At 36.5% G+C, this 24,728-nt stretch overlaps 1 protein-coding gene across 1 annotated transcript in view; it reads right to left on the bottom strand.

The window, feature by feature from the left end:
• Positions 1-24,728, bottom strand: part of DMD (dystrophin) — a 2,307,273-nt gene that overhangs the window by 1,227,946 nt on the left and 1,054,599 nt on the right. The window contains exon 43 of the mRNA XM_023515448.1: positions 5,296-5,468. Within this exon, the coding sequence (XP_023371216.1) occupies positions 5,296-5,468 (173 nt within the window). The remainder of the gene's footprint in view (positions 1-5,295; positions 5,469-24,728) is intronic.

The following is a 24,728-nucleotide window of genomic DNA, read 5'->3' as shown; positions in this document are numbered from 1 at the left end:
TGTCTATTTTAAATCACATCTAAAGCTCAGATTCATCTTGAATTTAACTACTTCTATGGATGGGTGAGTCATCCCCAAATATCTGACTAAATGGAATTCCAAGCAGGAATACTGATTTTAAAACATCACTTTTCTTCGTGTCAGATCAGAACCTTGCTGTTACACAATAATGCCATCTTATGGCTGCATAGCAATTTGTAGTCTAGAAACTGCTTTCAGCTTCTTTATCTCATTTGAACTGTATTATCCTCTTAGGCTTCGGGTAGTCATTTCCTGAAAGTGACACAGATTCATTAATGGCTCGAGGAAAGATGGTATCAGGAAGCAAATAAAAGAAAGTGAGCATAGCACCTGGCACTTAATAGGCCCTTCTTCAATACTTTAAGGCATATTTAAGGAAAGGACTATGTTTCCTTAATACTAGATAAATCTGATGTTTACTCTTTATTTTTACATGTTTTCATACTTTGTAAGCAATTGGTAACTCACCAAAACCAGATGAAAATAGAATTAAGCAGTAATACTGATTTTCCAAAACTTTAAACATTGGTCTCACACATATGTTTATCCATCTATTTGTAGTGTTTGTGAATTTTAACATTCACTGTGTTGGCTATTTTGTGATCAATCATAATGTCCATGGAAAAAGAGCTGCTTTTCATGATCATTTGTAATGTATTGACTTACAAATTATGGAATTCTGTTTGCTGGAAGAAAATGTACGGAAGTAGGTCCCTTAGATAACAAGTGAGTAGTAACAAATCAGTCTCTGACTATGAATGCTCTTACTCTTGCCTAAAGAGTAATGTTTATTTTATACTTTGTGACATTTAATAAAGGTAAGTTTTATAATTAATTATAAGATTCATGAATTTCATAGTGAAAGATGGTCTCAGAATTTATGCCCCAGGAATGGAGAGACTCTAAATGCATTTTCTCTTATTTGTAACTTGCGAATAAAATATGCAAACGAGTTAGAGATAAATACTTCAGTGAAAGAGAAAATGCAAGTGTGCTATTTAGTATATGCTTGGGTAAGGCACTTAACATCTTCGGGACATATTTCCTACCCTGTAAAATAATGAAGCAAGACAAAATCACTAAGGTATTTTCTAACTAAAAAAAAAATCCTTTATTACAAATTATTAACTATAGCTAATAGTTTCAATTATTATTCAGCAAATATTTATATCTTTCCCCTTCCACTATAGGAATAGAGATCACTATCCTATTCTATGTTAGGCTTGCTTATGTGATTTGCTTCGGCCAATGGAATGTCAGTGGACTTCATGAGAGCACATGCCATAGTGCTCTTAGGAAGTTAAGCTTGGTTTAGTCTTTGGTGATCTGTTCTGAAAACATCCTACCACTGATCATTGATTGCAGCCCCAGAGTAAAGACACATGTAACAGACCTTAATCCAACATGCACCCAGGAGCCTAGCTCAGTTAATCATATTGGAAGCAGAACTTCTCAATCATGCCCAACCTGGGTCAGCTAAACTACAAGCAGTCAAGCACCAGAAATGCCCATTATTTTAATCCATGAGGTTTTGGAGTGATTTATATCATAATTTTATTGTGGTGATAACTGATTAAATCTATCATACATATAAAGTACCATAAATGAAAAAAATAGCAATATGGCCCTTCTTACTCGTTCAAATGTATTTTGATTACAACTCAATGTGATTTGATTACAAGTTGGCTTAGTTAACAAATTAGCAGATTGTTTTTGTAAGAACCCAACATAGGAAGGCGGCACTGAACATTTTTCTATTTATGAATGCATAGCTTCTAAATCTCTTTTAGGATTTAAGACTATGCCATTGTATGAGACTTTGTAGGACACAAGGCCCTGACCACCACTATACAGAAGAACTAATTCCAGCTCTTTGTTTTCCCTGGCTTCTGGCAGGTAGAAGCTAGTTCTATAATCTAAGCCTGCCTTAAAACAGGAGTTGTCCATTTATCTCCTGCTAGCAAAATTTGGCCTGTCACTGATCTTGGTAAATAAAATTTTATCAGAACAAGCCATGTCTATACATTTGTGCTCTGTCTATGGTTTCTATCAGTCTATAAATAGCAGAGCTGAGTAATTTTGAGAGGTACTACATGGCCTGCAAAGACTAAAATATTTAGCAATTATCTTTTACAGAAATACAAACCAATGTCTGACTTAGGAGATCCTTTTGCAAGAGACCGTAATTGTAGAGTGAGTAACACAAAAAGGAAGGAATAATTTAGCTACTTTTTGGCAGCGATAGCAGCAAACATTGGTGCAATGGTGCTCCTGGTGCAACAGTGAATCATAACCATGACTGCAAAATAATTCAAATTTATCTTGTGGCTTGATGCTGGATGTGTTTCTAGACACCTAGCCTGGTCTTTATAGATTGTGTCCATTGTTAAACCTGACTCTCAGGCTTTCCCACTGATTCCATGAGCTATTTGAGTTATTCTAATAAATAATTCTACTTAAGGTAACCAGTTACTTAAGGTAACTTTTTTTTTTGTTAGCTTAACTAAGAACCTTGAAAAATCCATAGATCTTGATTTATTAGTGAGCCTTAGGAAGATGTTTCCCTTCCATTCCCCACTATACGAACCATATATGTATCAATCCTTATTTTAATGGCTGGTTTTTCATTTTCTCCCTATGACTGGAAGGTGCTTCAAAGCAGAGATTGAGCCTAATTCATGTCTCTGTGGTGCTTAGGAAAATTTGAAAGAGTAAAGGAATGAAAAAATAGGTGTCAAGAATTTCAGAGCCGTAAGACCATCATTTTCATCATGAAAATTGCCAACTTTGAGCCATTATCGTGTATAAGAAATCCACTAAGCTCTCTATACACTTTCTGTCAACTAATCATAACAACCCTGTGGCATAGGCTCTATTTTTATCTCATTTTATAGATAAAGAACTTGTAGAGCATGAGAGTTAAAAAGCTTGCTGACATAAATAGTCAGCAGCAAAACCAGGAATCCAAAACATGTTGGAACGAGAGAGCCTTTGCTTATATAAGCACTTACTTCAAACAGCTTTTGTCTAAGACTAGGCCAGAAGTCATAGGAAATTGAATAGGTCCTAACCAAAGCCTAGAGGAGGTCACCTGGAATGAAATTAGGAATTTCTTTCAAGCTCTGGATAAGGAAGGAGTGGATGTACTGGGATTGGAGGTACTCTGTCCTTTGCCAGAAAGAGAAAAGACCTCAGATTTGGGGTGAGATTTCAGCTACCCTTTCTGTGGAATGGCATTACTGCTTCAGCTTCTTTTAAGTTCAGGGTTGAAGGTGAACTGGAAGGGAAAGGTCTGTGTGAGAAGGGAATGAATGCTTGGCTCATTGGCCAAAAAATGACTTTTCAGTGATGTGGAGGAGAAGCCTTCCAAACCAGAAAGTGTTATTTCTACTTTAGTGTAAGACTAGTAGGTACAGAATAGCAATAATCACTGCCTAGCCAAGAAACCCCAAAAGTTCTTAGGGGATGGCATGTGCAGCATGGAATGCTCAGAGAAAACCCTGGAAAGAGATAACAGAGAGAGACAAGAACATCTTAATGGTGGAATGAGGACCCCACAAGAGAGCAATGAAACTGACCTCATTAGAGTAGACTGCAGAGGCGCATTATTGACTTTATGTGGGATACCAAAAGTGCACTATGGCGGCAACATAGTGTATTTGCAGTATATACACAGGTGGTTGAACTTCATATCCTTTCTCAAGCCTGGCTTTGGACAGGCTGTAATCAGCTTTTTTTTTTTTTCCACATAAGTTGAGATAAAACTATTAGACCATCCAGAGGAAAAATATTCTCAAGTTTCTAGGAAAAGGCTTGAGTCTATACACATCAAACGTCGAGTTTATGCTCAGCACTGTATTAGTCCGGAGCATGTTACACAAAATAAAACATAGCCTATGCCTATTTGGAGCTTGTGCATGAGGCAGAAAAGTCAACCAGTTAAGTAAACAAAGTGATTACTATGCTATGTGGTACGTTCCAGGAGGGGGTCAGATCAGAGCATAAACTCTATGTGGTAGCACCCAAGCCTGGAAACATTTGCAAATACATAAATAAGCCACAGATATTATAAATGATTACATGGTAAAACAAGATCCATGTTTCCAGATGTTATGATCAATTTATAGTTTGAAGATTTTAAGAAGGATATAACATCTCAGGGCAGACCTGAAGGACAGATAGGCCAGAGGGGACACAAAATACTTGGGGATCTGCAAATCAATTTCAGATTGCTATAGTAGAATTTGAAGAGGCTCAGGGGTAGGTAAGAAGGGATAAGTGGTAAGACTGATCAGATAATTATGCTCAAGGAGTCGGGATTTCATTCCAAGGGGAATGAGATTATAGTACCAAAGTTCTTATGCTTTGAAAATGACACTGGATGAAAGATAATTGAGAACAAAGCGGGGCCAATCATGGGAGACAAGTGAGATTAATACTAGAAGCCTCTGTTTAGGAACCTAATGTCATAAACTAAGAACTAAAATCCGAGTAAAGGTGGTTAGAAATGGCCAGGTGTGAGACACACTATGGAGGCTCCCTATCATTATTAGACAAACGATTTGATTTCCTCTGGGTGTAACTAAGAAGCCTACTTTGAGACTATAGAACTTCAAACCAAATTGTTTTGAGTTCTTAAGCAATAGCTTAAATGTCAAAGAAAAAGTAGCTCAGCTTCTGACAATGTGAGGCTAAAGAATCTATGCAAATCCCCCCCAAAGATATTAATCAGCCACGAAGTATTTTCATTAAGGTAAGAACATAAGTGTAATGCAAAATAAATTCCCCACGGGGGAAAATGTTGAGAGAAACATGACAACATTATGGTCCTCCCAAACAGACACAACGACTGGCAAGCCACATCTTGTTGATAGACTATATTTTAAACATATTAATCCAGGTATCAAACTTCTATGATTATATAGGACACGAACTTGACTAAAAGACATACAATTTACAACATAAAATTCTTCCTACCACCTCTACACACAATGTCAAACATGCTTTGACATTACCTGAAATTGTAGAGGATGAAACAAAGTTCCAACACAATACTAAATTCAGTGCAGAACAATTTCTAGAATCCAGCTCCTTTGTCTGAACTGCCCATCATTATTCATTTTCACTCTACTTAACCTTTTCCCAATGAGGGTAATAGCTCTCCTTCTGTTTATCTCAATCTCTTTTTTTCCATGTAGGGCATCGAAATAAACTGTAGAGTTCCCTGAAAAAATCATTGGCGCCATCATGCAGTAAAATGAAAGTGTTACTTACCCTTGTCGGTCCCTGTACATTTTGTTCACTTTTTCCCACTGGGAATCGAGCTGTGGCAGAGCTTCCTGTAGTTTCGCCCTTTCCACAGGTGTAGCGCTTTGCAATGCCGCTGTCTTCTTGTTGTGAATACCATCAATCCGGCCTGATATTTGTTGCAGATTGTCTTTTATATTCTGTAATATTGAAATTTTAGAACAAGTAAAAAATGAATCAGCCATCTATGGAAAGAAAAACCCCCCATAAAATCCAGAACTAAGAAATGGTCTTGGAATTCTTTTTTTTTTTTTGGCCGGGGCTGGGTTTGAACCCACCACCTCCAGTATATGGGGCCAGCGCCCTACTCCTTTGAGCCACAGGCACCACCCTAGGAATTCTTAACTTTTATTATTTATTTATTCATTTTTTATTAAATCATAGCTGTGTACATTAATACAGTCATGGGGTGCAGTGTGCTGGTTTTATATACAATTTGAAATATTTTCATCCATCTGGTTAACATAGCCTTCATGTCATTTTCTTAGTTATTGTGTTAAGACATTTATATTCTACTTTTAGATCTTTCTAAAATTCACTTGTACCCTTGTAAGATGAACCATAGGCATGATCTCACCAATCACCTTCCCTCCACCCATCCTCCCCCCTCCCCTCCCCTCCCTCTCCCCTCTCCCCATATTCCTGGGCTAAAATCGGGTTCTAGCTTTCCTATGAAAACTATAAATTCTCTACTTTTAAAATTTATTAGCTCTGAAGTCTAATGTCTTCAACATGAGTAAACTGAATGGGTAATCTATTTGATCACTCCTACAGCTTCAAAGTGATCACTCCTTACAGTTTAAAATTGCCTTTATTTGGCCTCAGTAACCTGACCTCTTCTGTTTTTCCTTGCATCTTCCTGTCCATTGCTTCTCAGTCTCCTTTGCTGGAACTTTCTCCTTTTTTATTTTTAAAAAATATTATGGGTATACAATACAGTAGAACCTCTGCAAGGTAACCACTCAAGGGACTCTAACAAACTGGTTGCATACAGAGAAAGTTAATGTAGGGAGGTTGCCAACTATAGAGGTTCTACTGTAGTTATGTATCTTTATAGGTTACATGTGATGTTGTGTTGCAGGTATAAGATGTAAATTATTTAGATCAGGATAATTGGGGTATCCTTCACCTCAGACATTTAACATCTTTTTGTGTTATGAACCTTCCAATTCCTCTTTTTTAGTTCTCCTAAAGTATACCCTGATTGCTGATTATGGTCAATTTGCATTGCTAGCAAATATTAGGATCCTTCTCCTCTTTAATATTAGAGTGCTCTGGTTCAATGTTTAAACTTCTTTCCTCCTCCATCCATACTTCCTCTCTTTTGGTCCCATAATTTTACTTTCTATAAGATGACAACACCCAACCATATCCTTAGTGGAGACCCCTCCTCTCAAGGCCCGACTAAGAAATCCAAGAAATTTCTTGACCCTCACACAAAACTCTTAAACTTAATAGTGCCCAAACGGAATTCTGAACTGTGTCTCCTAATTCTTCTCCTCCCACAGTTTCTCTCATTCCAATAAATGGATATGAATTAATAAATTACTACTGTTGACAACCTTGGAGTCATTCTTAACTTTTTCAATCTTTTGATCTCTTTTGCAAATTGGTGGACAGTCTTTTGGGCTTTATTTACAGAACCAGAATTTGACTCCCCACTACCTCCTTCACTAAAGCTCTCATAAAGGCTATCATTGTATCACACCTGGATCACTGCAATGGCTATCTAAATGCTCCTCTTTGCTCACAGCCTTGCTTCTTTACCAGTACATTTTCTACACAACAACCAAAGAGATTTTAAAGATAAAGCAGATAATATCACTACGTAAGTCTTACTCTGGCCTCTGGATCTTTATGGGACTCATCCGTATATTATCTCCCATTCCAACCCCATTTCTTTCTAGTCTCCCGCAGTCCATAATACTTCAGCCTCATTAAGTTTATTGCAGTCCTTGAGTATACCCAGTATACTCCAGCAAGGTTTCTGCACTTGCTATTCTCTCTGCCAAAAATACTTTCCTTCCCCAACATTTACTCATTTCCTTCTCTGCTGAGAAGAGCCTTCTCTACCACCCTATTTTGAATAGCAACTACACCCACTCTCTTTGTTCTGAATCCTTCATTTTTCTTTGTGACACTTATGACTAACATTTAATTGTATGCCAAGTGGTCTGTATACACCACTGCAGTAAACACTGACAGATATGGTGTCTGTCTTGCTCTCTGTTAGGTTTCCAGAGCTCAATATGGTTTTCTTTGCTCCATATGTAAGAGACGGCCAATGCCTTTTTGTTGAATAAATAAGTGAGCAAATCCCACAAATTAACTCCACAATTTTTATCAATATTTTAAGGGAAAATGACAAACTACAAATTCATTGTGTAAATGTAAATATCTTTAAACATATTGATTTTCAGAGAAATTCACTAAAAATACATATTTGGATAGACTTGCTCATGAGAACTTGGTTATTTTGCTTATCTAAATTGTTATAGTCAACCGAGCAAATATTTACTGAACTCTTTCCATGTGCAAGGAGCCATATAGAGAAAGCAAGGGTGGATGAGACAGTTTTGTTTGTTTTTAAGATTTATATGGATTTTATTATAGTAGGAGGAAACAGTGAGGTTTGGAGATTGAAGGAAAATAATAAAAACATAGATGCCCTGGCTAGATGAGAAGAAAAAATATGAGTGGTTTAAATGATGCCAAATATTTTCTAGATATTTGCAGAAGAAATGTGATTATATTACATGTTTGGTCATAGGCTCAGGAAAGGATTCATAGAGAAGGTGCAGTCTGGGGTAGACAAAGCTGACTAACAAAAATGGGAAGAACATTATAGCTAATAGGTAACCCATATGAAAGCTAGGTAACATGATCAGTCATATTTAGCTTTTTGGAAATGTACAAGTTTAGGGTAAGATGGGCTGGGAAATAGAAGTTGGGTATAGTTAATAAAGTGCTTTAAATTTCAAACTGAAAATCCTGCATGTAATTCAATAGCCAGTGGGGAACCATGATTTAAAGAACTTTTTGGTATGTAAAACTGCAAATATCTACAGAAGTAGGAAAATAATACAAAAGCTACCATGAACCTAGTAACTGGTCCCAACTGGTAGAATTCCATGGACAACCTTGTTTCATCTATACCCTCAGCCACTCACCTCTTCAACTAGATTATTCTGAAACAAATCAATATGTAATTTTACTCATAAACACACAACTATGCATTTGTACTATATAAGAACTCTTTTTAAGAAAGTATACATAATTCCATAATACCATTATCACACCTACATTATTAAGAAAAACCCATTAATTCAATCAAATATCCAATTGGTATTCATATATGACTTGAACTGGGAAAGAAGTTTAGGAAGAAGACTTGGCAGAACTGCATATTGAGTAAAGAAGAGAAATGACTTAGATGACTCTTAGGTGTCTGGCCTGGACGTACAGATAAATGGTGTCATTGAGTAAAACAATTTTTGATGAATGAACAAGTTCCATGGGTGCATGCTTGTTTATGTGTATAAGAAATGAGTTAAGTTTTGGACATGATCATACTGAGAAACCTTCGGGACATCAGACTCTTCATGTCCAACAGGCAACTGGAATCAGATTTTGAATTGAGAAGTAAGATGGCAACTATTCTTAGGCCGTACATGTTTTCACATTTTTAGGCTTTCTGAGAAGAAGAGCTCTGGCAACTGAGTTAAAGAATAACTGAATGGCCAACATACCTTGGAGATTAGACTAGTGCCTTGTTCCAGAGAGGGTCATTTACAGTCTGAATAAATACATATAAAACTTAATAAGTATCAATAAAAGAAACATTATTTCCTATGCTCAGTCAGAATTGGGGTAGATTTTAAGCGTGTATGAATTGAAGACTAGGCTAGATAAGCAGTGGCCATTGTTGATTCATAGCTCCTTAGAATATAGGCTCTGAAGAAAACTCCACAAGCCATAATGGGAAATAGTAAAAACATTAAGAATAAAGTTTAGAGGGTTTTCTGCCTTTCTATAAGAATTTACTGCCTATAGTGCATGAGGCCTTGCCATAGGCAAGAACTAAGCTGTAGAAGCAGGTGAGAATATAGATGATGTCAAGTGTAAGATGTAAAAGTTAAGGCTCACAATGGGGACCTAAAAAAAATGATCGTGTTCCCAAGTCTTACGTATCAGCTCAGAGATAGGGTAAGACACAATGGTCATGGGTGATATGAAAGAATTTCATAGACCAAGAGGCATTTATAAAATTTCAAAGTATTCTCTTCATGTCCATGTACGCTTTGTGATGGAAAGCCTTCATCTTTTCATTGTTGTGGTTGTTTAGCATCTCAATTTAACTCTTTTGTAAAAGAAGTTATGTGACAGGTCAGGTATTATAATATGAAAGAAGGGAGACCATGCCAACACAGAAATATCCTGTGAATTTACTCATCTGGAGGAGTACGTGTTAAAACTATCTTCTAGCAGTTTGACACGCAGAAGTGATAGTCACTAGAAGGTTTGTGTTGTTTAACCTCACTGGGGATTGGTGATTTTCTCAGGGAAAGATTTAAAGAGAGAAGAAAGGTTACTTAAAGAAGAGCCTCTATGGAAAGCATGGGCAGAGGAAGGAGCTAGGTATGCCCTAAAGAATAACTGTCATCAGACCTAGGCCAGGATCTAAACTCAAAGGGGGGAGAAAGCTGATGACAGGTCAAAGGCTGGCAGGACCAGGAGTGAAAAGTCAGCTTTGGCAAGTTAGGAGGTCACTGGTGATCTTATTAAGAACAATTTCAGAATGTTGAAAATGGAAAAAGACAGGGCAGACTGTCTTTTATTGCCATCCTTTTTTGCTACAAAATAGAAAATAGTTTAGTACAACACTGCAGTTTGCTATATGGGACATCTGATACTTGTTTATTGAAGAAAAGCTGATAAAAACGCTGATAAAAACAAAACCGGAAAAATAACAAATTTCAAAAATGTATAAAAGATTTGATGTCTGTTATGAATGCCCCAAAGCATGATGTGCTAATATTCAAGCATGTCTGTAATATTCTTTATTTACTTTTATTCACCTGGTAAAATTTTGTGACCATCTTCTCATGGCCAAGAACCTGGAGCCTTGGGTTCAGTGTTTAGGGCGATCCCAGTAGCCTGATTAGGTCAGTTGCCAGAAAGATGCACAGATATGATTTCTTTGCTGTTTCTGTTCATTTATCTGCCCTGGGCAGCCTGATTTCTCCAGGATCTGATCCGATTTGAGTACTGATTCTGCGCATCATAGACTTCATTTTTCCTTGGCTGCCAGCCCAGTGGAAAAGATCCGGAGCTTTGACAAGTTCTCCACTTGACATCAAGCAGACACCTGAATGACAGCCTGATTACTTAAATCCACATTGGACAACCAGCCTTAATTGTCTGTAAACTGGGAGACTGAACACTTAAAATCCATAGCTCTAAGCACGAATGGAGAGAAAAATGTAAGGGAAGGGAAGAAGAATCTTCCCCACTAGAATATAAAAGTTATCCAGAAATGGCTTTGATGTGCTATGTGTGTGTGCAAGCACGTGTGTGGATGCATGTATGTGTATGTGTGTGTGTATTCTTTCTGAGGATTTGAGCTTTTGAGTTTGCAAGGCTTCTTGATTTTAATCTGTCTCTGGAGAGCTTCCAATTCTCTAGAAAATGGTAGAATCACTCAGAATCAAGTTATGAATGATTTTCGCAATGCTGGGCAGTATGTTGCAAAGGCAGGAGAACTTTCTATCTTAAGTGAGAAACACATAAAGCAAAAACTAGGGCAGGGGATGTCACATCCTTGGATATCGAAATAATAGCCCCTTGGTGCGTCCTCAGAGAATGCTGTCAAAATTGGCTGGAGTCTAGGAAATCCTTTTTAAATTCCCTGCACATACTCTTGTCCCCAAGGCATTGCACACTGAAAAATGGTATATGCATCAAAGAAAATTTTGTGGTCCTTTCCATAGTTTAAAGTCAGAGATGAGATCTCTTAGAGCATTTCACTATTTTAGTTTGTCTAGAAATAAGTGATCTTTATGGTTTCTGACCCTCTAAAAATGAAGCCATAGTCCCTGTAGTTGCTATGGTGATAGACAAATCCCTGGGATCACTATAGAATATAGCATTGCTATTTCTCTCCCTGAACATTTCCTTATCTTATCTGAAAATATGATGCCAAAATGATGAGGTATTCGCCTTTTTAGTTAACTCCCTTCTTAATTTTGACATGGTCCTCGAAATTGACCTCACTGTCCCATTGCAATTCTATAAGATGTTTATTTTTATCGTTTCTTCCTGCAAGAGGAAGTTTACAATATATATAAGACAAAAGGAAATTTCTGGAAGGTACTTTGACTTGCATTTATACCGTTTAAGTCCTTAATATGTATAAGAATAGCATCATTGCAACTGTGGCTCAGAGTCTCCAGTTAAATAAGATCCTGATTGATACATTGTGAATAGAGACAAGTTAGTTAATTTTCACAACCAGAATGTGAAATCCAGATATCTAAAGTAAGGGAAATCAGAAATCTATGAGAATTATGCTTGAGTTCATATTTCTATCTGGAAAAACTTGCTCTTTGTTTCAATAAGAAATCATTGATAACACAGACATATATTATCATCTTCAACTTTGAGATCTGAAAATAATAGAGTAAATTTTTAAAGGCGATTCATACACAATTAATTTGAACCAAAAAGCGTTTTATTTATTCAATGTATTATATGTGTCTTCCATTGGCCAAAAAGAGAAACTAGAGAATGCAGGGAATTCATCTAGGGAACCAAATGAGGGATCTATTTGCCAACTAATCAGGTTGAGAAAGAGGTCTCAAGTAACACTTCATTTAACTATGCTCTGCTCTTTATCATAAAGGGCAGATTTTTTACTGGTTAGTTTTCCTTTCATTTAATGAAAAGTGACAACTACTCCCTTGCTGTCAGAGTGTTTCATTAGAAGATCTGCCTTTTATGCCCCTTAATGGTAAACCTATTTGTACGAATGTCAAAGTACGTATTGCAGAAACTGAGCAGGGGTGGAGTAGGGGAGGGTGTTAACTGCTAAATTGCTTTCTATTGTTAAATGCTTCTGATGAATGTGAACTTCAGAAGAACTTAGGGGATTTTTAAAGGTCTTTTCCTACCACCAGCTAAGTTATTAGTCTCTCAAATGCTATGAAAGCACCAGCATGATTTCTGGCACTTAAAATAGTGTCATCAATTCTGTTACCTTTTCCCTGTGGCCGTGAAAATAAGAGGCAGATCCAAAACATAACATTCAACTCAGTCCTTGTTAAACATCAGAACCCAGTTACTAAGTGGGGATGGCTATAACGTACAAGTGTTTTTACTCCTGTTTTTCATATTGAGAAATAAGCACAAACACACCTTCATGAATTCAAAATTCTTGGTCCATTAGTTGTATAACTAACATGTTGATTGTGGAGTATATAGACTAACATTAATCTGCTAATTTATCTTCTATTGTAAAGTTGATCATTGGTATTAAAATTTTCCTTTAAAGGCTGTTAGTGTTCTCTGAGTGAAAATTTCAATAAGAAAATATATTCTTGAAATGATAAAATTTCAGACATGTGAAACCATAAGTTAAAACATAAGATGGTATCAAATGTATTGCTGTTTTAGTGCATGTTTCCCTAAAAGTGACTTCTATGTGACAATTATAGTCCAGGTTGAAATACAAATTGCTTTCTAGTGATTCCTCAGCATCCATTTCTCTGAATGACTCTGTCAGGAGATGGCTTGGAGAAGACTATAATTCACATTTTTAAATCAAATTTAATTCCTGCAGGAAATTCCTACTTATTTGTTCACTAACAGCTTCTCCATTGTACCTTTTACCTTTTCCGCAGGATTCAGTATTAACCACAGCGTTCATCACACGGCCCTCCCATCCCTAGTCTTACCTAGTAATGCTATCTTCAGATTCCTCTCTAATTCTCTGGGAGCTACATCTCCGTTTTCATTTATTGACTAAAAAAAAAAAAAAAAAATACTTGGAAGCCTATCATCAGCCAGGCATATTTTATATTCTGATGATATAGAAATGAGACAGAGAGACAAAGTTCTGTTCTCTGGAATACTACCTTCTGGGCAGGCGAGAAAGTCAAGGTGCAGGATAAATGACTAAGCTATATAGTCAAATAGATAGTGGTGATAACTAAGGAGCAAATCATGAAGGATACAAGTGGAGGTTAGAATTTTAGGTAGGGAGGTCAGAGAAGACCATAAAGGAAGTTTCTGTTTAAATAAAGACCTGCAGAAAATGTAGGAGTGAACCATTTGAAGAAAAATCCTGAGAAGAATATTCCAGGCAGAAAAAGTAAGTGCAAGGAACTTCCTGGGGTGGAGGTTAGGTAAAGGAACACGAAGGAAGTGATTGTGGCTAGAACTTATGAGCCAGAGACTGCCAGGGAAATAGCAGGGAGAGAATGGAGTGGGTAACTCATGGAGGGCCTTGTGAATATAGTAAATTCTTCCCTGTCTACTCCGAGGAGGATGGGAAGCCATGCGTGTTTTGAGTAGAGAGGGGTTATAAATTGACTTTTCATTGAAATGGACCTCTATGAGTAGAGTATTGAGAGGAGACTCTATGTGAGACAAGGAAAGGAAGGAAGGAGACTTTCCTTATGCAATCATCCATGCTGGAGATGGTGGTGGTTTAGGTCAGAGTGGAGGCAGCTGTCATACTCTGGAGGCATTATATGGGAAGAGCCCGAAGGATTTGGTGACTGACTGCATGTGTTGGTAGAGAGAAGATTCGAGGAAAACACTAAAAAATTTAACACCAGCAGCTAGACAAACGGAGCTGCCACTAACTATAATATGGAAAATGGTAGGAGCATGAGGTTAGGGTGTAAGGTTTTGTGTATGTTCACTTTGGAAGTCTTAACTTTAAGATGCTTATTAGATACACACACATGCACACACTAACTGGAGTTTAAGACAGAAGTCTCTATTTGACATATAAATTTGAGAGTTATTAAGGATAATTTTTATATCCCTTCTACACTAGCTTATAACATTTGAGTATTTTTCTATGTTATTTTCTCATCCCTCTTTTCTTCTAACCCCACCTCTGTAGAAAATCTAAGCCACTTCTGTGACTTAAATATAACCTTGACTCAAAGAAATCTTATTTAGTGGAGGTGGGAAAAAAAATAAGCAAGATGTTGATATAGTAGCATAGACTTCATGTTGATGGGGCCCCCCTGAAGAGGCATTTGGCAGATGGAGGGACTTAAGCAGTTGGTGGTTGATTCTGCTTAGGGCTACATCAAGGTATTTGTGGGATAACAGAAATAGGAGGAGCAGAAATAAAGTATAGGGAGAAAATTTCAGGCTGTATATTGGTGGAAACTTAGCCAGAGACTCTTGGTTTTAATGCCATGGTGGAATTACAGACACGTCTAGAAATTCCTTCCTTAACCAGTTAGAATATTTAATTAGCCAGATAGAAATATGTATACAGAAATCTAGTCCATGACATTTTACACAAACAAATGAAAGTAGGTGATCTAGGATGCTGGGGATCTCCCCAGTGAACTTTAATAATGTGAGTCTTGGCATTAGGGTGTGGCTACTTAACTGGGCCCACTAGTTTGACACAAATCTCTCTCTAATTAATTTTTTACTTCCTCAGTTTCTCTTATCTCTATAATATTTCTATCTGACTCAAATCCATCAATGATCATTTAAAGCTTTCTGGACAGTATCAAGCCCATTTTTTAAGTATTTAAGACTCCAGAAAAAAATTCTGGATCCACAGTTTTTATCTGACTTTATCTCTCACTGAGTTGCCAACAAAGACATTTTTGATAGGGAAGGATCATCTCTTTATCACTTGAGACATGTATTTCTGTTACATTGTTTTCTAACCCTTACCAACATTGTACCTCTAACTTTGAGAACATGTTCTGTATATTGAGTTCTGTATATTTTCTATACTGAGAAACTGTATAATATACTGGTTAAGAGCAGAGACTCTGGAACTAGAAGACCCAAGATGGGACTCAAATTATGCTATTTACAAACTGTCTCACCTGAACAAGTCACTCTGGATCTCATTTTCTCTATCTGAATATGGGTATAAAAATAGTACCTTCTTCATAGGGTTGTTGTGATGACCATATAAGTTACCAAGTTTAAAATAAGTGTTAGATATTAGATTCAAGATTAGTCCAGATTCCAATTATGTTCAAAATTCAAGCTAAGGGTTTCTCCTCTATGAAATTCTTCTCAGATTCTGCTTTCTACACTGATTTCCCCTCTTCATCAATTCAGTTACACTCATGTCTTATTTTATATATTTATATATGTGTGTATATATGTACATATATACATCTTTACTTGGATTATGTTCTTCCTGCTTTTATTTCTTTATAGCTTGCTTATATCATTATGACATGTATATTCAATGATGTTATACATTATCAGAGTGTAAGGAACATGTCTTAATATATCTTGTATCTTTTAAAAGGTTAAGCACAGCACTTGGGCCATAATAAATATTTGTTGACTTGAAGTGAAAAGTTGAGTTAAACGTGCTCACGAAAATTCAATTTGAATGAAATCATTGAATGTTTTAGATTTGTTACATTGTTCTTCAACCATTGTAGATATGCATTCAGGCCTAGACAGATGTTGTGAGCTGCCCAAATATGTCCCTGTTCATTCTATTTTGCTTTTACTGGTCATTTAGTTGTTAGAGTAAGTAGTGGAATAATAGACCATCTGCATTTCCTGGCTGAGTTTCCCCATGGTTTCCTCATGTACCTGAGATACTTAAAAACAAACAAAGTCCTTAATTCAGAATTATGCCTGCTCTATATCTCTCAGATGCCACAAAGCATCAACAAGAACAAAGGGAAAAACACAAAACCTGCACTTTATGGCTCTAAGTGTTCTTCAAACACAATGATTCTAGCTGTCAGCACCATCTAACCTAGAAACGGTTTCACCAGTGATTTTAAGATAAGTACATTTTTTTGTTATGTTATGCACATGGTCTAAATCATTTTACAGAAAACCCTGAGAGAAAAATTGGCTCTTATGCATGGTAAAGGAGAGTTGTGTGGAAGCAAGTACTTTTTTCTTAGTTAAAAACATATGGCATTTTATGTTTCCAAATTTCATAGAACCAGGATATGCTTCTAAGTCATGTGTAACCGAAAAGAGACATAGGTTTTATGGATAAAAATTTTAAGACAATAAAACAGTCCAAGAAACCCTGAAAAACTGGCTACTGCTGAGGAATTGGATTAAGAAATGAGGGCAAGATGTTTTTCTTTCTTCTTTTCACTTTATACTCTTTATCCCATTCAAATATGCAATCATGAGTATCTGATTATTTTGATAAAGAGCTAAAAATCCACTATGAATAATCAAGCAAGTTTGTAGATAATTACTATATAAGATAAAATGCAATCAAATCTATATAAATTAATACAAAAGACAACAAGACTACTTTGGTAAAATAGGAAACACATATGGTAATATTATGTTCATTTTATAAATGACTAATGCTATTGATGTTATGGAAATATCCTTTCCACTGTACTGTTTCATGTGGGTATAGAAAAGCAAAACCACTGTTTTATACAATTGTTATGACCTAAATACATAAGTCTAAAATAAAACAATTCAGGGGGTGGAGCAAGATAGCTGACCAGAAGCATAGTTCAGCTGAGGTCTCCTAGAACAACTGGGGAAAAAGAGATAATCTAGCCATAGCTGGCATGGGGACCTTGCCCAGAATTATAGCTCAGGGAGCACAGCAAGGAAGTGGTGAGCTAGATACAGTGTGTAATCCAGAGTGGTGGAAATATGATGAATTAGGCAAGTGATTGCCACCTACTGAGATTGGCTGGCTCCCCACAGAGGTCTGGGATGGGAGGAAGCCTTTTTGGAATCATGAGGTACTGGGGGAAGCTATGCCTTGAGTGGAAAGCTTAGAAGACTGAGTGGACTTAAACAGTACACATCAACCAGATTTGAATGTTGGTTAGAGTGGATTTGCCATAGGTTTGGTGGCCGGTGAAGCAGCCATACTGAGAAGGTGTCGACTGCCAGGGGGCTGCCATTGTGGGAAGGTCCTGAGAAGGTCTTAGCAGAGGCCTAAACATGGCTGCCTGCTGGGATCAGAACTCCACCCTTGGGACAGACTGAGGGACTCCCTTGCCCCACAGGAACTGGAGTCGGGGGTACTGTGAGACCTGCCCCTGAAGGATTCTTGTGAGCTATAAGATCCCAATCCAGCAGGGTCTGAATGTTGAAGAAACAATCAGGCAATCACTGAAGGCAACTAAGTTAGGCATAAGGATCATGGAGGTTGCTGGCTGTATTCTCTGTCTCATAAAAAAACCACAGCACCACCTGGTGTCCCAGCAATATACTGCAACATATTATTGTCAAGAGTAAGTACTTCTGGTTTTTTTTTGGCCATGAGGAAGTTTGGTTTTGCTCAGGCTGAGGCCACTTCAAGACCTAAGCTATGATACAAGGTAATCTGAAGCAATGTAGGCAGTGAGAAGGAAAAAGGAGGACAAGGAGGTGAACAAGAAGAGAGAACACACAAAAAGGAACAAACAGAAAAATTGGGGCACTGTGAAAAACCAAAGCAGAGCAACTCCCCCAAGGCACCATTAGGCAGCTACTGCAGAAGACTCCCCTATAAAGAATTAATGGATTGGACAGAAAGTGAATTTAAAATATGGATGATAAAGACAATAAAAGAAAAGGATGAGAAAATAGAAGGACAGAATCAAAAGTTGGATGAGAGATATGTAGAATATAGAAAAGGCATGGCAGAGCTTAAGAAAATGAAAGAGACAGTCAGGGAACTGTATAAATGCAGTAGAATGTATGAAAAATAGGTTAGACCATGGAGAAGAAAGAACTTTAGAGCTGGAGGATAAAGTATTTGAGTTAACACAGGTAGTTAAAGAGGCAGAAAAGAGAGAAAGCAGAACAGGCAATTAGAGAACTATGAGACTCCATGAAGCATTCAAATATATGAATAGAGATTCCTAAAGGAGAAGAAGATTGTCTGAAGAAATGCAAGCCCTACTGGAGGTTATCATAAATGAAAACTTCCCAAGTTTTACTAAAGACCCCAACATACTCCTTTCAGAAGGATATTGAACCCCAGCTCATCTAAACTCAAACAGAGCTTCTCCAAGATGCATTGTAATGAACCTGTGGAAACTCAAGATGAAAGAAAACCTTGTGCAAGCATCCAGGAATAAGTGCCAACTGACCTATAGTGGCGGAACAATTAGGATGACAGAAGACTTTAAAAAAATTTTTTTTATTAAATCATAGCAGTGTACATTAATACTATCATGGGGCACAGTGTACTGTTTCTGTGTACATTTGAAGTGCTTTCATCCAACTGGTTAACATAGCCTTCATGTCTTTTTCTTAGTTATTGTGTTAAGACATTTATATTCTACATTTAGAGAGATTCACATGTACCCTTATAGGATGTACCATAGGTGTGATCCCACCAATCACCCTCCCTCTACCTACCCTCCCCTCCTCTCCCTCTCCCCTCTCCCCATATTCCTGGGCCAAAATTGGGTTATATCTTTCCTATGAAAGCTATAAATTAGTTTCATAGTAGGGCTGAGTACATCAGAAGTACGAGTGCCCATTGATCCACGAATGGATCAATAAATTGTGATATATGTACACCATCGAATACTATGCAGCCATTAAGAAAGATGGAGACTTTATCTCCTTCGTGTTTACATGGATGGAGCTGGAAAATATTCTTCTTAGCAAAGTATCCCAAGAATGGAAGACAGAAGACTTTTTAACTGAAACTTTCCAGGTCAGAAGAGCATGGTCAACTACCTTCAACATTCTTAAACAAGAAGATACTTTTCAGCCCAGAATTCTATATCCTGCTAAACTAAGCTTCACAAATGATGGAGAAATCAAAACTTTTGCAGACATACAAGCACTGAGGAAATTCACCAAAATAAGAACATATCTATGGGAAATACTTAGACCTCTTCTCAACACTGACCATCCCAATAGACCACCAGCAAAGTAAACACCCAGAAGCTAAAGGTCAAAATTTATCTTTCACAATGGCACAAAGGATAAAACACAATGGACTCTCACAAAAGAAGATAAATAGAAATCCACCACACGTAACAATTCTTTCAATAAATGTCAAAGGACTGAATTCAACATTGAAGTGGCACAGGTTGGCTGATGGGATAAAAAGCACAAGCCATCTATATGCTCCCTCCAGAAGATACACCTAGCCTTGAAGTACAAATCAAGATTCAGGGTTAAGGGATGGAAAACAGTATTTTGAGCAAATGGAAATCAGGAGGGGTCACAATCTTATTTTCAGATACAAGATACAAGTAGATTTAAAGCAACTAAAGTTAAGAAAAAGATGGACACTTTATACTGGTCAACAGAACAATGCAACATGAAGACATTTCAATATAAATATTTATGCACCCAACTTAAATGCTCCCATATTTATGAAACAGACTCTGATGGGTCTGAGCAATTAGTATCCCATAACCCCATAATAGCTGGGAAATTTAACTCCCCTCTGACAGGCATGGACTGATCCTCTAAACAGAAACTAAACAAAGATATAAAGAACTTAAAAGTGACCCTAGAACAAATGGGATGAATAGACATATACAGAAACACACACCATCTCAAAGCTAAGGAACATACATTTTTCTCATCAGCCCATGGTATGTACTCCAAAATCAACCACATCCTAGGATACAAATCAAACCTTAGTAAAATTAAAAGAATAGAAATTATACATTGTATCTTCTTAGACCACAAGGCAATAAAGATGGAATTCAACTACAACAAAAATGTTCACCCCACACAAAGACTTCAAAATTAAACAACTTTATGTTGAATGAAAGTTGGGTTGAGGAAGAGATAAAAGAGGAAATCATTAAATTCCTCAAACACAACAACAATGAAGATACAAGTTACCAAAACCTGTGGGATATAGCAGAAGTAGTCAAAAAACTGAAAGAGAACACATCAACAAACTCATGAATCATCTTATGGACTTGGAAAAAGAAGAATAATCTAATCTCAAACCCAGCAAAAGAAAAGAAATAATCACAATTAAATCAGAGATTAATGAATTTGAAAATAAAAGAATCATTCAGAAAATTAATGAAACAAAAAGTTGTTTTTTTTAAAAAAGTAAATAAAATCAATAAACCTTTGGCCAGATTAACTAGAAACAGAAAAGTAAAATCTCTAATAACCTCAATAAGAAATGATAAGGAGGAAATAACCACAGATGCCACAGAGATATAAGAGATCATCTCTGAATATTATAAGAAACTCTATGCCTAGAAATTTGACAATGTGTACGAAATGGGTGAATATCTGGAATTAAGTCCTCTCTCTAGACTTAACCAAGAAGAATCGATCTCTTGAACAGACCAATTTCAAGAACTGAGATTGAAGAAACAATAAAAAAACCTCCCATCAAAAAATGCCCTGGTCCAGATGGCTACACAACAGAATTCTATCAAACCTTCAGAGAAGAGCTTATATCCATGCTGCAGAAATTATTCCAAAAATTGACAAGGAAGGAATCTTCCCAAACACATTCTGTGAAACAAACATTACTCTGATACAAAAACCAGGAAAACACCCAACAAAAAAGGAGCACTTCAGACCAACTTCACTAATGAATATAGATGCAAAAATTTTCAATAAAATCCTAGTAAATAGATTACAGCTTTTCATTTAAAAATTATTCATCACAATCAAGTAGGTTTCATCCCAGGGATGCAAGGCTGGTTTAACATGTGCAAGTCCATAAACGTAATTCACCATATCAACAGAAGCAAGAACAAAATGATTCTCTCAATAGATGCAGAGAAAGCCCTCAATAAAATTCAGCATCCTTTGCTAATTAAACACTTAAGAATACAGGCATAGGTGGCACATTTCAGTAAAACTGAAAGCTTTTCCACTTAGAACTGGAACCTGAGAGGAATGTCCTCTACTGCCACTACTATTCAACACAGTGCTGGAAGTTCTAGCCAATACAGTCAGGCAAGAGAAGGAAATAAAGTGCATCTAAATGGGGCAGAGGAGGTCATACTCTAGCTCTTTGCTGATAATATGATCTTATACTTAGAGAACCCCAAAAACTTAACCACAAGACTCCTGGAAGTGATCAAAAAATATAGCAATACCACAGGATATAAAATCAACATCCACCAATCAGTAGCCTTAGTATATACCAATAACAGCCAAGATGAGACACTAATCAGGGACACATCCCCTTTAAGGTGGCTTCCAAAAAATGAAATACCCTGGAATATACATAACAAAAGAGGTGAAGGAACACCAAGAAAAAAACCTGTGGGATATAGCAGAAGCAGTCTGCTATTTCAAAACCATAAGAAAAGAAATAGCAGAAGATACTAACAAATGGAAGAACATTTCATGCTCATGGCTCAGAAGAATCAACATTGTGAAAATGTCTATACCACACAAAGCAATCTACCAATTCAATGCAATCCCAATTAAAATACCATCTTCATACGTTCAAGATTTGGAAAAAATAATTCTACATTTTGTATGGAACCAGAACTTAGAGAGAAACCAGAACTCAGTTTTACTCCATTCAGTATAATATTAGCTGTGGGTCTGTCATAGATAGCTTCAACCAGTTTAAGAAATGTGCCACCCATGCCTATATTCTTAAGTATTCTATTTAGCAAAGGAAGTTGAATTTTACCAAATGTTTTCTCTGGCTCTATTGAGAGGATCGTTTTGGTTTTGCTTCTGTTGATATGGTGAATTACATTTATGGACTTGCATATGTTAAGCCAGCCCTGCATCCCTGGGATGAAACCTACTTGATCATGATGAATGATTTTTTTAATATGTAGCTGTAATATATTTGCTACTATTTTACTGAGAAGCCAAGGTAGTTCTCAGTAATGAAAATGAAGCCAGGGGTATCACCCTACCAGAGTTTCAGTTATACTACAAGGCCAAAGTGATCAAAACAGCATGGTTTTGGCACAAAAACAGAGACATTGACATTTACAATGCAAAAGAAAACCATAAGATGAAACCAACATCTTATAGCCACCTAATCTTTGATAAACCAAACATGACCATTCACTGGGGAAAAGAGTCCATATTCAATAAACGGTAGTGGGAGAACTGGATAACTACATGTAAAAGACTGAAACTGGACCCACACTTCTCACCAGTTATAAAAATTGATTCCAGATGGATAAAATATTTAAATTTCAGGCATAAAACGATAAAAATCGTCAAAGAAAGTGTGGGGACAACACTTGAAGATATCAGCCTGGGGGAAAATTTTATGAAGATGACTTCCATGGCAGTTGTAACAGCAACAAAAATAAACAAATGGGACTTAATTAACCTGAAAAGCTTCTATACTGCTAAGGAAACAACAACCAAAGAAAATAGGCAACCTTCAGAATGGGAAAAGATATTTGCATATTATGAATTAGACAAAAACCTGATAGTTAGGATCTACAGAGAACTCAAATTAAGCGACAAAAAAGAGCCAACAATCCCTTATATCAATGGGCAAGTGAGATGAATAGAGCCTTCTCTGAAGAAGATAGAGGAATGGCTAACAAACATATGAAAACATGCCCATGGTCACTAATTATTAGAAAAACCCAAATCAAAACCATCCTGAGATATTACCTAACCCCAAAGAGAATGGCCCACATCACGAAGTCTCAAAGCTGCAGATGCTGGTGTGGATGTGGAGAGAAGGGAACACTTTTACACTGCTGGTGGGACTGCAAACTAATACAACCTTTTTTGGAAGGAAGTATGGAGACCCCTCAAAGAACTCAAGCTAGACCTCCCATTTGATCCTGCTTCAGGGTGGTGGGAAAATAATACACATTAATTATAAATTGTATTTCAGAAGTTAATAAATTATACAAGATATCCTGTACTTTATTATAAAAAAGAAGCTTTGTGTTACAGGATTTTATACAACTGTAGGCTAATGTAAGTGGTCAGAGCATATTTAAGGTAGGTTAGGTGTATTAAATGCATATTTGACTTAAAAATATTTTCAACTTACAATGGGGTTTTCAGGATATAACCCATATTGAGTCATATCTGTATAATAAAATAATGTGATTTAAAGTATATTTGATTCTCTAACACAAGATTTTGTCAAAATTAAATGTTTTTTTAGCTTACATGTATTCTCTTATTTAACATTTTTTTTTTTTTTTACCTTTAGGCTATTACCAAATCTGGAATAACTTTATGCATAATTAATGTTCTTTTTTTAACATTTTGTTTAAAGGTTTTTACCCACAAGTATCCTATTTCATGAGGTTTAACACATTCTTAAAGGTAATTTGTTTTTAAGATTATTTACATTAAATTTATTTTAAAATAATGTTTATGGCCTTGGGTATTTGATGAAGCAATATGGATTTCTTAAACATTGAAATTTACAGATTATAAATTTTAGTAAGATTTCTCTACACAATCCTACTCTTCATAAGAGTACTGCAGAGTAGACTCAGACAGATCTTTTTAGTGATCTAACTTCAATGTTAAGAAAACAGACTTGGAAATTTTATATGACTTTCCCATGGACACGACTACTAAAAATCAGATTAGATGATTAAATCTAAGTTTTTATAGGTTCAAATACAGTATTTGGCAAACTCTCTAGGCTCCTGCTTGTCATGACCATATAATGCCAGCTCAGTGATTAAGAAAAAAAATTTGTAATATTGTAATTATGTTTGGGCTCCCTGCCACACAGTTTCATAAAGGATTGCTCTAAAATTTAGCAGGTACAAGGCTAGAGCAAATTTCTCCAGGCTTATGTATGCACAGAGTTTCAGAATTCATGTTTCTGGATGATTTAACCTCATGGGTTGGCATATAATATAAAGGAGACTAATTGTGTTTACTTTTTACTTTTTTATTCTTGGTACTGATAAACATTGCTCTGGCCTCTTCTATCACTAAGTCCACCTCTGGCTGCACAGACCATAACTCATAGATTCAATAGATGTGCACTGAGTGCTAAGTGCTTACTGGGTACTGATCTAGGAGATGTAGATACAGTGGTGAAAAAGAAAAACGAGATACTATTTTATTCCTTCCTGTTGGTTATAAATATGGTGGCTATTGGTCACTGTAGGGAACAGATCAGAAGGAGTAGAGGGTTCATTTAAAAACCATTATGACTATGCAGCCATAAAGAAAGATGGAGACTTTATGTCCTTCATGTTCACATGGATGGAGCTGGAAAATGTTCTTCTTAGCAAAGTATCACAAGAATGGAAGAAAAAGTATCCAAT

Source organism: Otolemur garnettii, unplaced genomic scaffold (genome assembly GCF_000181295.1).
Source record: "Otolemur garnettii isolate 467f Iridium unplaced genomic scaffold, OtoGar3 scaffold00072, whole genome shotgun sequence".
In the NCBI taxonomy this organism is placed as follows: domain Eukaryota; kingdom Metazoa; phylum Chordata; class Mammalia; order Primates; family Galagidae; genus Otolemur; species Otolemur garnettii.
The sequence above is the reverse complement of the archived record's forward strand: the minus strand, read 5'-3'. Positions and strand labels throughout refer to the sequence as shown.